At 31.9% G+C, this 14,735-nt stretch overlaps 1 protein-coding gene across 3 annotated transcripts in view; it reads left to right on the forward strand.

The window, feature by feature from the left end:
* Positions 1 to 14,735, forward strand: part of LOC101965393 (cysteine-rich secretory protein 3) — an 87,111-nt gene that overhangs the window by 38,522 nt on the left and 33,854 nt on the right. For 2 of the 3 annotated variants that reach the window (XM_005318584.3, XM_078019912.1), the window contains exons 2-3: positions 8,092 to 8,162; positions 13,288 to 13,371. The exons of the other annotated variant lie outside the window; for it this stretch is intronic. In XM_005318584.3, coding sequence (XP_005318641.3) covers positions 8,160 to 8,162; positions 13,288 to 13,371 — 87 coding nt within the window. In that variant the 5' untranslated portion in view covers positions 8,092 to 8,159. The remainder of the gene's footprint in view (positions 1 to 8,091; positions 8,163 to 13,287; positions 13,372 to 14,735) is intronic. 3 annotated transcript variants of the gene reach the window in all.

Here is a 14,735-nt window from a genome sequence, read left to right on the forward strand (position 1 = left end):
AGAAGGCTGCTCTTTTATCTCAGTACATTGTGGACAAATCTGATAATGGACAACAATCATCCTCTGAAAGGTCATGAGAATTTTAGGCACCACATTGATTATATCAACTAGAACCCAAGCCCATATTTCCAGCTTTTAAGAAAACCTAATCATTATGCTTATTTTACAAAGCTCACCACATGTAGTCTCATTTTTGATTAAGGAAAGTTATATTATACACTTAGGAAAGTTAAAACATATAAAGATATATTCTTCTCTTTTTATAAACCCTTTTTTACTTTACATAAGGATTTATGATTAGCATAGTTAATATTGGTGGAAAGTGGATTGATGTTTACAACTTACTTTCTATTGAGAAAGATTATAAAGATATGAGAACTAGTGCACCTTGACTGAGAAACAAAGAAACTCTTTGAGAAAGCAGCTCAACTAGTTTTATGAGAATAAATTTAGGAATTAATTAAAGTAGCTTTATAAGACGCAGTTTTAGAATAATGTTAGAAATGTTATTTTATTTAGATTCTTAAGTTTAGAAATTCTTAAGTTTTTAGTTGTATGGGTTTCTGATATATTTTAAGAATGATTTATAAACTTTAGGATGTTTTAAGTATAAGATTTAAGGGGACTTTTTTAGATGGGAATTTTAGATTAGAAATAAAGTACAAGTGTACTTTAAACTTAAAGGTTAATGATTGGTTAGGAGACTTAGAGTCTGGTTACGTAGTTTGGCATTAGTTAATAAGAAAATAGCATATCTTGGGGAAAATAGTAAATCTTGGGAAAATCTGAAAAATGTAAATTAGTGACATATTTTATTAATGATTCTGTACTTTTAATAATTAACTAACTAAAGGTCATATCCTGGAAAAATGTAAATTAATGTTACATTTTTTGTACCCCCAATCATGGTTAAGGAAATGTTATGTCTTGGCAAAGTTTTAAATTATATAATCAATGACTTATTCTGAATCTATAATGATGAGAAGAATTGTAATAAAAGATGACCCAGAGAAAGCTGCATTAGAGCTCTCCCTCTGGAGATTGCTCCAACAGAGTGACTCCTGTCTCATCTTTTCGCCAGTGCCACTCATCCTTCAGGACTCCTTGGAACCCGCTAGGGCAGGACCCTGGCAGTATTATATTTATAAAATCTTATAAATATTTAGAAACTATAATTTATTTAAAAGAAGGATGATTTTAGTCATTTTGTGTCTATGAAGCAAAACAAGTATGATCCTTGGAATGTAACTGGCATGACCAGCTGAACTCCTGGAAGATAAAAGCAGGTCAAGGGGCCAAAAGGAGATTAGAAAGTATGACAGAATAATCCTTGGACATCGTTTACCAATTAGAAAGAATGGGAAATTTAGGAATGGTGATGGAGGGCAGTTTTGAACTATGAAAAAAAGGGCAGTAACATGATAAAAATGTGTTTACTTATTCAGTATTTTAAGAAGCAAGCATATGTTAACTGTCTCTAAGTTAAATAAACAAATAATTTCTTAGAGAAAAATCTTCAGGTCCTAGACAAAACCTTTAACAAATAAACCCTTTAAAAGTACTGCAGAGAGGGCTAGAGGTATAGCTCAGTGACAGTGCTTGTGTAGTTTGGGTAAAACCCTGGGTTTAATCCCTAGTACTGTGAAACAATGAATGAATGAATAAAACTGTACTATCTGGATAAAATAGGTAATATGTCATTTCCAAAGGAAAGAAATATAGGTTATGAGTAAGAAATTGCTAATACTGAATTATCAGAAGCTAGGAGTTAAAAATACTTATCAAAGTTCTCAAGATTCATGCCACATCACATGGCTCAGTGTGTGCAGAAGCTTCTTGGAAATGCAGATTACCAGCCTATCTATAACACTCACTGAATCATAAACTCTGGAGGTGGGATCCAACAATGTGTGCTTCAACGGGATCCCAAGTGTCTTTATTTCTCCTAAAGTTGTAGGATAGAACAGACTACTTTATTTTTATATGAAATAGAGATTAATCCCAGTGACAATCATGCTACTATTTATTGGTTCAACTTTAGTTAATAATTTCAATTTCTAGGCTTTTTCTGCAAAATTATATATTAATCTATGTGTTATCTGGGTTTCCCTCTAGAAAACATATTATATGGTTCCAAAACCCTGGTTGATGTACTTGAGATTGCTGCACTGTTTATTTACCAGTACTCTTTGATAACTCATCAAAAGAAATAACAGCCTAGAAGCCAAGAGAAACTTTAAATAAGACATCTAAATTGTTAGGGAGGAAAAAAAAATGTCAGAGTCTTATCTCTCCAACTAGAAACTCCTTTCACAACTTGACTTTACTTCTTGTATATGAAAGCAAATTTCTGAAATTTCAATGGTTGAGAACATAACGAAATCTAAATAGAATGATATACATCTATGTATCATGTCTCTATCCCCCACAACACTTGGAATCACAGTCTACATTTTACTCAAATCTCCCTTTTATGACATAGTACAGGATTTGGCACATAGTAGGCACACAGCTGAATTAATTGTTGACAATATTGTTGTTTTATAAACTGAAAGTTTAACCTACATAATATTGGGAGATATCTGGTAAAATATTTCACTATAAGGGGATTATCTTTTTTATCTTGTCAAAAGATACTGAATGTTCCATTAAACACAATAGGCACAGAAAAGAATGTGAGCTACCAAATTGTAGGATAATCAACATTGGGGAAAAACAAACCAAAAACAGAAAGTTGAATTCCTATATATCAGTGAAATATCCTTACTGGAAGTCATTAAAAAGTTATTAATAAGTAGTACAAACTGTCCCAGAGGGAGGATTGATAGAAGAAGGGGAACCTGTGACCATGATGACATACTGAGAGAAAACTTCTGAGTTATGTATCAACAAAATATGATCTTTGGTAAATATTAACAACTTCAAAAAATTAACAGTGGAAAATTAGTTACAGGGAATGCATCCAGATCACATCAGGGCAGATGTAATTTTTTCTAGTCCCAAATAAGTTGGAGATGACTTCCTTGTAGACGATAGGTTGAAATTTATATCAAAATTCCATTCGCTACATATTATTTCCACTTATTTATAAGATTATGCCTAAGTAAATTATGTAAAGAAAGTACAAATTCATTTTTATTTATTGTTGTTGATGTAGAAATTTTCAACTTATGTCAGGCATATACATATAAAATTGTAACACAAATATGTTTTCTAAGGTATTATTATAGATTTTTAGATGGCTTTAAACTTATTTAATAATTGCAGGCAATTTTCACATACTTAACAGGTTATTTGTACTTTTTTACAGAGTACTACCTTAGTACAGCACTTTTATGACATAACTAAATAAATATTATAGAATCAACAGCCACAGTTCCTGATATGCTGTATCGTATCAGGTACACCTTATATATTTATTTCTTATTCTTGCAAAATTTCTCCAAACTTTCTACATCCCTTGCTACAAAAAAGCCAATTATCTTGAAGCCAAATGTAACCTTTTTTTTTAATTTCCGAATGCCTCCCCATCATTCTACCAAATAGCATATTTTTACAAAAACTTTAAATATTTTAGCCATCTATATTAGACACACTCTTATTAAAAAATACAGGATAACCAACCATTACAGTTTGCTCAGGACTAAGGACTGAGACTTTCAAGGTGAAAATAAAATAATGAGTACTACTCCATCCAGAGTGGCTGGTCACCCCAGGAGGCACAATCAGAGACTTTATCCACCACAGTTTACTGAATGGATAATTTATGTATGGGTGGGTCTAAGGATTAAGATAAAGAACCTGATAGCCAGTAACTAGAAAACCTGAAGTAGTAAGGAGAGGGGGCTGTGGTCAGAAGCAAGTGAAAATTGTAGTTGGAGAGAGGTTGCTGAATAGATGGTACAAAGAAAGCCACTACAAAATGTTTGCATTAGTGAGTTGTTCAGATTAAATACATCAATTCTTTCTTGATAATGTCTCCCACCAACAGAAACAAACAAGAAACCAGAAAAAAAAGTATTTATTTAACTCCCAAGACAGGGCTATGAGTGGAAAGAGATTGAAAGCGGATCAGGAGGGGCAAGCAATATCTAGTCTCTCAGTCTTTTCTGGTAAAGTTATAGTTTTTGAGTTACTTTTAAAATATGTTGTACTTAGTCACTCAGATAAGATATAGCAGATTCCAAGACATAGAGATCTCTAATTTGATCATAAAATCAATATATTATCTAAATATTTCCTCACATCCATATATTTCCCCCATTCTCTGTGTATGCATGTATATGTGTATGTATATCTATGTATATATTTGTGTATATATACATATGTATATACATGTGTGTATATATATATATATGTGTGTGTGTTTGTATATATATATATATATATATATATATATAAAGGTAAGAATAAATGTCTGTTATCTTTCCATAACACTTTTACATTTATTTGTTCAATCACTCAATCAGTTAAGTTACCCAGCTAAAAATTTAACACTATTCAGGTTAAAAAATCTTGTTTAATTTCTATCAAATAACTAGAACCAGTAGTATTATACTGGTCCTTAAAGCAAGTAGACATACTAATTATTAGTAAAGCTGATTATTTATCTAATTAATAATATTAATCTGCTACATAAAAGGATTCTAAACACCATAAAGACTGAACATATTATTTTGCACTGAGCCAAGAGGAAAGATAACTCAATTAATGACTAAATTTTAGAAGTGGTATTTTCTCATTTCAAAAACATAGGGTTAAAAAAAACATACTTTTTATTTTAATTTATTTATTTATTCTAATTAGGCACATATGACAGCAGATGCATTTTGATTTATTGTATACAATTGGGGCACAGGAATGTTTAGTTTCTTATTTGCATAAATACTATTAAAAATATTAAGTATATGTGTGTGTGTGTGTCTGTGTGTGTGTTATGAAAATGTTAAATTAAATTAGCAGGAGGCCATTAGTGTGAGGCTGTCTCCATATTTTGGATTTCTAACTAGTGAACTACAGTCTAACTTCTATGTAAAACGAACCCAAACCTAACTTCGTAAAACCACTAGCCAACTCTCAAGCAGTCATAGGTAGTCACTTCATCCCCCCCAAAACCACATGCTTAGCTGTAACTCAACAGGTTAATTCTCCACTTTCTTCTGTGTTCAGCCTCTAAATAGATGCTCACAGTTACCACCACTGAGCTAAGCTCTCTGAACCTCTTCTGGTTCTGAGTGCTGCCTATTCAGAATGAATCTTAATTCATTCAAATAAACTGTGCCAAATTTAATGAGACTAAAGTTTTTCTTTTAACAAGACACAAGGTTAAAAATCTCTAATTTTTAACCAGTTTGGCAGAAAGATTAAAAACTTATAAGTGTTTATTATTATTAATAATAGGAGAATGGCTTATCTCTGCTGCCACCCTTAGGGTTAAGAACATTTTTGCCAGATCAGAGTTTTCTTGAAAAAGAGAAACATTGACAGGAAACCGTTTATGTAAATTGTCATATCATTTCTATAAAATACCCACCTGCAATCTTTTAATGTCCTTAAGAAAATTTGGGCTGGATGTGTTCTGAAATCAATTAATGCATATTCTCCTTGACTTCCAGTCATTTTCTTGGTATTTAAAGCATACTTTGATGATTGAGTTGTTAATTCATGTTTTCCTTAGTGATGAAAGAAGCCAATAAATCACTACTAAAATTTTGATATCTATATCTTTTATCTTTTACATGCTACTTTAAAGGAATAATACAACTTTGATGATTTTATAGCCACTAAATGAATCAGGACTGCCTTTATCTAGAGAGCTACTACAGTGATAACTAGCAGTTTACTTCCTGTATTTTATCTGATTATACATATATTTTATATTACCCCTTTTGAAAACATAAAAGCTATCTGATATATTATACATATTCAAAATGTTTTTCATTAAATAAATCAATTAATTAAATGACAAATTATGACTATAGTACCCTTTCCTCCTTTTCACATGAGTAAATATGGATTCCATACACTGAGAACTTTAACCTTTAGATAAAGGCCTTTATTAACCGCATGTCTCTTAAGTCTTAGAATAACAATATATTTATTTCATTTTAGAACTAAAACATCTAAAGGAGAGAGGGTATGTCCCAATTTGCTCTGGACTAACAACTGAGACTGAAACATCCCATGTTGAAGATTGTTTCTTTATGGTCTGTTTGGTTACCACTAGGGAGTGCCATCTCATGGGAAACTTTTGGAATATAAACTGACCAAGGTAATGAATGGATGATTTCATAGTATTTCAGAGACATCAACACAGAGAAAATTTAAAGGCCATATTCTCATATGAGCATTCTTTTATGGTCTATTATATTTGCATGGCTCAATAAAAGGAAAGCTTTATATTTCATCTTGAAACAAACAACAAAAACAACTATATGAAGATTGCTGGTACGTTAATAATTTTTAAAGATGGAGACATTTGTTGTCTTTGAAGAATGTATTCCTTGTTTCAAGAAAAAAGAACAGGCTAGGTCCCTTTTGTTAATACTTTTTATGAACATATAACTGTGAGCTAGAAACGTCCACCTTTTTAAAAGGTAGAATTGTAATATTTAATGAGTATAAATAGTCATGAAAATATATAAGTCCGTATTTTATGTTTTCTTTAATCAAAATTTAAATGTAGGGACTTTTGCTTCTTCCTCATTAAAACCATACAAAGTATATAGTTGAGACACAAGTTAGTCAGAGGGCCCTCAGACCCATTTCTTCTGAAATTGGTAAAAATAGAAAAAAAAATCAATTACAAGTGATAATTAACAATTGGTTTTCAAAATTATCTTTTACATTTAACTCTTAAGATTTTCACGTAGATTTGTAGAAAAATTAAGAGAAGTATTGTAATTTATTACTCATATTTAATGTTTCTTGCCAAATTTCTTCGCTATTCATAGAGACCTATCCTTTAAGAGCAAGCTTCTTTGATAATAACAGGATTATAGAAGTTGCAAAACATTATTTGAAAATTTTAATCTTGCTACTGACTCCACTCCATAATATATCACTGTGCCAAACACTGTGACACAGCCTAAATATCTATATATAATACCATATCTTGCTCTTAACATAATCTAAATATGACAAAGACAGATTGAAGACATACCACAGCATTTTCGTACTACAATTAATGGAAGTATTCTCTTAGACCATTGATTCAGCTTTTCCCTTTATTGAGGGTTCTTTTCCTTGAGGCAATATGGGATGTTGAAAGATGGTTTTCTTTTATAAGAGTAGAAGCATAAAATTGTAAATAAAATGATATAAAAGGAAATTTGGCATGGAGTTTTAGTGAATACAAAAACTGCAAAATGAACATTGAAAATACCAAAGCCAAACAAAAGCAACTTCCTCATCCCAAACAATAGGCATATTCTCTAGCTCTTTTAGAAAAGAGTCCACACAGAATTGGATGATTCCCCAAAAATGACATAGGCCTGCATTTCCCTTGAAACTATGTAGCTGTGGGTGGTACTCCAGTAGGGATAACAACAGTCACATGTGACTACATTCACATGTACATTAGCAAAAGTTAGCAAATACCTTATTTACTATTTTAAAATGTAGAGACAGAAATGATGGTGAGAATAATACAGAAAACACTGTTTACCAAACAGAATAGTCCTGGTACTAGCCTGAGGAGAAAAAAAAATCTATATCGAATGGCAAATGGAACTAACTAAAGAAAAATATGTTTTACTTCAAATCGTGTGTGTGTGTGTGTGTGTGTGTGTGTGTGTGTGTGTGTGTGTGTAGCTGAGACTCTAACACACCTTATATGTACATGTTAGGGAAGCACTCTAACTAAACTACATCCCAGCATCCAATTCTGTTTTTATAAGGCAGCTGATTAGAGGAAGGACTATTCATAGAACAAGCCAATTTCCTAAAAAAGTCCCCTATCATGCCTCTGTTGATATACTCATGTGTCTTTCTCTCTAGAGAAACTGACTAATTCAATGCCCAGTGTTAACAACCATTTGTCCCCTAAGTACTTTTTTGTGGTCCTGCAAGTTTATGATGATTTCTTCCTAGGTAAGAAAACACTGGAGTTAACACAGACTCAATTGGATGTTGAAGAGTACTGAGAATTTCAGATCTTGATGGTGAGACTTAATTATATTTATTAAGCAGAACACCTTGCTAAGAAGACAAAAATAGCTTGAAGGAATGTGCTCTAGTGTTATTGTCTTATGTTAAATATTCCAAACAGAACCCCATACTCATCCTTTATCCTTCTCAGGGGAAGATGGTAAAGTTGAGAAATGAATGAAATTGCATTAATATGTACAAAGAGAGCAAAGTTGTCAGTAGAAGCAACATACAAAATGTGGGAAATTTGAATGATATGTTTAATAATGACATTTAATCCTAACCTCTAAATACTCAAGTTATGAATGTCTAGGAGGCACCAGTGGCACTTTGGAGGCTATTTTTATAGTAGACAAACCTAGTAATTGTTTCTTATTTTTAATCCCAAACTCTTAAAGACCTACATACCCTTTATAGTATAGTAAAATGGTAGTAATACAAGTATATAAAATCATTATTGTTCATTTTCCTTTATCCCATTTCTTAGCTATGGAAATAAGATACATTTCATCAGAATGCACATAGAACTAACTACAGAAAAAATGTTTCTTCTTGAGTCAACCACATTGTTCAAATATGTGCACAATGAATTTGCAAATCACAATGTACCCAAATCCAAAATATTATGATTATATTAATAAATAAAATATCATTTATACCTTCCCCACTTTCAATATCAATGTACTTTATACATAAGGCTGGAAAGGATTTGATTGCATAATGTCAATTTCATAGTTTGAACCAGTATTGCCTTTGTGAAATGGAGTTTACCTGCAATTATAGGCATTTGCAACTTCCTTATTTCTCTGTCAAGATAAATAAAGTAATAAAAAGCCCTATAGTTATCTAGAGTAAGTATATTAAATATGACCAGAGTAAAACATCTGTTAATTCCCTCCAGATTCACTGACACATGAGAAAATCCTCAAAAATGTATGAAATTGAATTTTGTTCCAGCCTATGATAAACTGTTATTCATGGTAAAGTATTAATAATAGTAATCCAAAAACAACAAAATTTTCCAGCTTAAGGGCAATAATGCCCTGAGGCTCATGTCATAACACAGAAATCTTTTTAACAATGCATTTACAAACACTGAGCTCATTTACAAGTTCTCACATCCTTATTTTCAATTTGGCAATCTTTGATTCTGTTATGTAACACTCAAATTTTAAAAAAGTATTTCTCTCTCTTATCATATATAAATGAGTGGTTTCAGTATCCTAATCCTATTTTTTTCTAGAATCTATTTATTCCTCTGTCCTTCATTTTCCTACACTTGTATAGGACGGCTAACAGTAACCCTTTTCTCTTAAACTCAAATCTATTCATTAAAAAAGGCCGAAATCAGCGAGGATGCAGGGGGAAAGGCTCACTCATTGCTGGTGGGACTGCAGATTGGTGCAGCCAATCTGGAAAGCAGTATGGAGATTCTTTAGAAAACTTGGAATGGAACCACTATTTGACCCAGCTATCCCACTCCTCAGTCTCCATGGGACTTAAAAACAGCATACTACAGGGATGCAGCCATATCAATGTTTATAGCAACACAATTCACAATTCACAACAGCTAAATTGTGGAACCAACCTAGATGCCTTTCAGCAGATGAATAGATATGGAAAATGTGGTATATATACCCAATGGAATATTACTCCACATTAAAAGAGAACAAAATCATGGCATTTGCAAGTAAATGTATGGAGTTGGAGAATATTATGCTAAGTAAGCCAATCCCCCAAAACCAAAGGCTGAAGGTTTTCTTTGATATAAGGATGCTAACTCATATTGGCGATAGGGTGGGGCATGAGAGCATTAGATGAACTCTAGATAGGGCAAGGGGGAGGGAGGAGAAGGGAGGGAAGAAAAAATGATGGAATGAGATGGACATCATTACCCCAAGTACATGTATGAAGACACTAATAGTGTGAATCTACATTGTGTACAACCAGAGACTTGAAAAATTGTGCTCTATATATGTAATTAGAATTGAATTGCATTCTGCCATCATATATAACAAATTAGAATAAATAAATAATTAATTTTTAAAAAGGCCAAAAGCATCTGACAATTTCATTAAGCCTTCTGGCATAGTCATACAAAGCATATATATTTTATTATAAATTCTTTTTTTCTTTTTTATTTGTATACTTGAACATTATTAATATCAAAAATTTTTAAATATGTTTATTATTGTCTTTAGATATAGTCAAGCAGGATCATTGCCCCTGTGCTTGGGTGGCAGAGTAATTTTTGGAAACTATCTAAATCTTCTTTTTGTGGCTAGAAAAGCCTGGGGCCTCTGATTCTATCCCAGAAATGTGCTCTAACATGAGACCAGAACTTGTGTTGCTCCCAGTCTCTGTTTTCCCCAATGGACTGCTACTCCACTTCCTAATTCTCATCTGAGGTATAGATATGCCCCAAAGTATGGTTATTGAATCTACGTCTACAAATTGTCTCAGAGCTGTGGCAGGTGCTCAGCTCCAGGTGGGCTGCGTGGTTGGGTGGTACTTATTTTTTACAGAATCAAATGATGATGGAACAATAAAAGGTACTTACCTGTTGATTTTAGTTGTAATAAATGCTTTTAATTATTTGAATTTTGTTCAAATATGTGCACAATGAATTTGCAAATCACAATGTACAATTAATTTTCTCAGGGCTTTGCACCCTATAAGGGAAGCCAAGAAAATTCTGAAATAATTTTCAGAATAATAAAATGGGGTTTAAATTTTTTGTGATAAGAAGGAAATGTTGATTCTGGTAGGTTTGAGAATCACTGTATCTGAATAAGCATAGTAAGGCATTTCTTCTTACCTCTGCAATGTTACTTGAAATTATAGGAAAAGTCAAATGGAGGGAAGAAGTTTCTGAGTGTAAAGTCTTTAAGGAGCATATAATCACCTTTTCCTTTTGTCAGGAATTCTATCAAATCTTTTGCGAATGGAATTTTGCCTTGGAAATTGACCAAGCACTCTCAATAGGGACAACATTAGCATCTGCCATTAGAATCTAAGCTTGAGGTTGAGCATCCCTATGTCTAAAATGTAATTTGAATTAACAAAATATGCCTTGAAGCAACAGGGAAAGAAAAGCAATCAAATCTTCCTAAAATAAATCATGAAGAGTTAAAAAACAAAAACAAACAATAAAACCACAGTATCAAATAATTCCACATGCAAAATATTTCTAAGGTCTCTGCAATTTTGATAAAGAGGAATGAAACACTGTGTATTTACTCATTAAGGATGGATTATAAATTAAATGATATTTAATGATTTTTTGTCAACAATTATCACAATTAAAATTAGCAAATTAATCAGTACCTATGATGTATATTTGATATATAAAATTTGTTTATATTATAAATGCAAGTTTTAATTGATTGAATTATCTCTGCCCATTTCCTCCAGCCCAAGTTTGTGGCAGCCAACATTCAACTTTCTAGTACTCTGCATTCAAATTTTTGAAATTCCACTTTGTATATGCTTCTAAAAGTGTTTTATATGGTATGAAATAATGATTCATATCTTCAGCAAAATCAGTAAGGTATACTTTCAAATTTTACCTTAAGTATTTTATTTTATTTTCCAATCAGTAAAACTTAAAAGAATATGCTACTTGGTAATGAGACTAACAGGTCATCCACTGCCTAGTTTCTAATTTTATTTTTGATGATTTTGCTGTTCAGAGCTATTTCATTGAAAAGAAGGTTTTGTGTAAGACAGATTCTTGTTATACTTTGCCCAAAATACCATATGATTAAGAAAAGTGAAGTGTCTTTTTTAAATTTTCCAAATGTTTTTGTGCATCATACTTAAAGATAATAGTGAGATTCATTTTGATATAATCATACATGCATGGAATATAATTTGCTTTAGTTCATTCCCTAGTACTTCCTTCTTCCTTCTCCTCCTCCCTCTCTCTGTTCTCTTTCCTCTACTCTACTTATCTTCCTACTATTTGTTTATTTTATCAGTACATTATAATATACATAGTAGTGTATGCACTATATGCATACATGTACATAATATAACTTAACAAAATATTTGAAATGATGTTCAAAAATACAAATTTTTACTGAATCAAAATTGCTGAGGATGTGAACTGGATGTTATCATATTGAAGGAATTTATCAGTTTCAAAGATGATTCTTTTTTTTCTTTTTACATTTTATGTATTAGTGCATTATAGTTATATTTAACAGTGGAGTTCATTTTGGCATAATCATACAGGTATAGAATGTAATTTGTTCCATTTAAGTCCCCAGTGTTTCCTGGTTCACTTTCTTCTCCCTCTGACCTGTTCTTCTATCTCTACTTTTCTTCCATCTACTTATTTATACTTATTTATTGTGTTTTTAAAATTGGTGCTTTATAGAAACACATAAAGTGGAATTCACTGCAGTGTATTCATACATGTACACAGCATAATTCAGTCAATTCATTTCTTAGTTTCTCCCTTTTTGCATCCCTTTTCCTTCTCCCTTTATCTTCTTGCTCTACTCCACTGATTTTTTCCTGGATATTAATCTGCTATCAAAGGAGTAGCTGGCAAAGATTTTTTTCTCCCATTTTGTGGACTCTTTTGATCTTATTTCCTGTGCTCTACAAAATCTTTTAAATTAGATGCTGTGCTACTTACTGACTCTTGATCTTATTTCTTGAGCTTTAGGGACCTTGATAGGAAGTCAGAACCTGCACCAAAATGTTTGATGGATGATCCTATGTTTTCTTGTAGAAGTTATAGTTCCTGGTCTAATTCCTAGGTTTTTAATACACATTTTTTTTTGCAGAGTGAAAGTTATGAATTTAGTTTTATTCTTCCATGTATGCATATGCAGTTTCCTAGCACCATTTGCCAAAAAGGCTACTTTTCCCCAACATATATTTTTCACACCTTTGTCAAGAAGGATGACCGTGTCTATGTGTGTTTTTCTTTGTGTCCTCTATTTCATTCATTTGGTCTTCACATCTATATTAATACCAATACCATGCTGTTTTTGTTACTATAGCTTTATAGTATAATTTGAGATCAGGTATTGTGATGCTTCCAATGTTGTTCTTTTTGCCCAGTACAGCATTGGCCATTCTGGCTCTTTTATTTTTTCCAATTAACTTTAAGATATTTTTTTCTAGTTCTGTGAAGAATGCTTTCAGTTTTTCTCCATTCAGTATGATGTTGGCCTTGGGTTTGTCATATATAACCCTTACAACATAGAGGTAAGTTCCTTCTATCCCTACTTTCTCTAGTGTTTTAAAAATGAATGGGTGCCGGACTTAGTCAACTGCTTTTTCTGCATCTATTTAGGGATTCTCATCCTTAAATTTATTTATGTGGTAAGTTACATTTATTGATTTGCATATATTAAAACAACTTTGAATCTCTGGTTTGAAACCCAGCTGATCATGGGGTGCACTATTTTCTTAATGTGTTTTTAAATGTAGTTTGCTAATATTTTATTTTAAAAAATTACACCTATGTTCATTAGGGATATTGGTTTGTAGTTTTCTTTCCTTGATGTATCTTTGTCTGATTTGGGTGCCAGAGTGATACTGGCTTCATAGGATAAATTTTGGAGTCTTCCCTTATTTTCTATTTCATGGGATAATTTGAGGAAGATTGTTGTTTAGTTCTTTAGAGACCGGGTTAAACTTGACTGAGAACTCCTGGTTGTGATCATGAGCTTTTATTTGCTGGAATGCTTTTAATTGCTGCTTTAATCTTATTGATATTAGTCTGTTTAGGTTTTACATACCCTCATGGCTCATTTTGTGTGGTTCTTATGTGTAGAAATTAGTCAATATCTTCTAGGTTTTCTAGTGTATTTCAGTACAATTTTTCAAAATAGTTTCTAATGATCCTTTGGATTTCAGAAATGTCTGGGATGATATTTCCTTTTTCATCCCTAATTTTGTTTATGTGGGTATGTGGGGGTGTGTATGTCTGTCTGTCTGTTTGTCTCTCTTTCTTTCTAGGTTAGTTTGACTGAGCATTATCAATCTTCTTTCAAAGAACCAAGTCTTTGTTGCATTGATCCTTTGTATTGTTTTTCTAGTCTCAATTTCATTAGTTTAGATTCATGTCATCTTAATTATTTCTGTCTTCTACTGAAGCAGTTTGTTCTTCCTTTTAATCATTGAAGTATTATTGAAGTGCTTTAAGGATCAAGTCACATTCAATCAACATGAGAGAATTAAAAAGGAACCTTTTTCTTGCAAGGTCAAAAAATCAATTACTGATAAAACTCATATGTTTTATATTTTTAGTGTTCTGTTGAGAGAAGTTCTTTAGTAAGCATGTAAAATAATACTAATAGCAATGACAAAAATCATAAGAGCAGTTTTCATATAGTAAGAAATACTTTATGATGGGCATTGTTAAAATTCTGTGCATATCAAGAAAATTAACTTAATTATCACAATCACCCTCTGAAATATTTACTGTAATTATCCTCATTTATATATGAGAAAACTATAGCAGAGTTAGGAAATGATGAAACAAGTATGAAGAGGTTAAGTTAGACATAGCACATAGGACTACACTTAAATATTTTTGTTTCCTATAGAAAAAAAAGTGTATCCAT

Source organism: Ictidomys tridecemlineatus, chromosome 8 (assembly GCF_052094955.1).
Source record: "Ictidomys tridecemlineatus isolate mIctTri1 chromosome 8, mIctTri1.hap1, whole genome shotgun sequence".
Lineage (NCBI taxonomy): Eukaryota > Metazoa > Chordata > Mammalia > Rodentia > Sciuridae > Ictidomys > Ictidomys tridecemlineatus.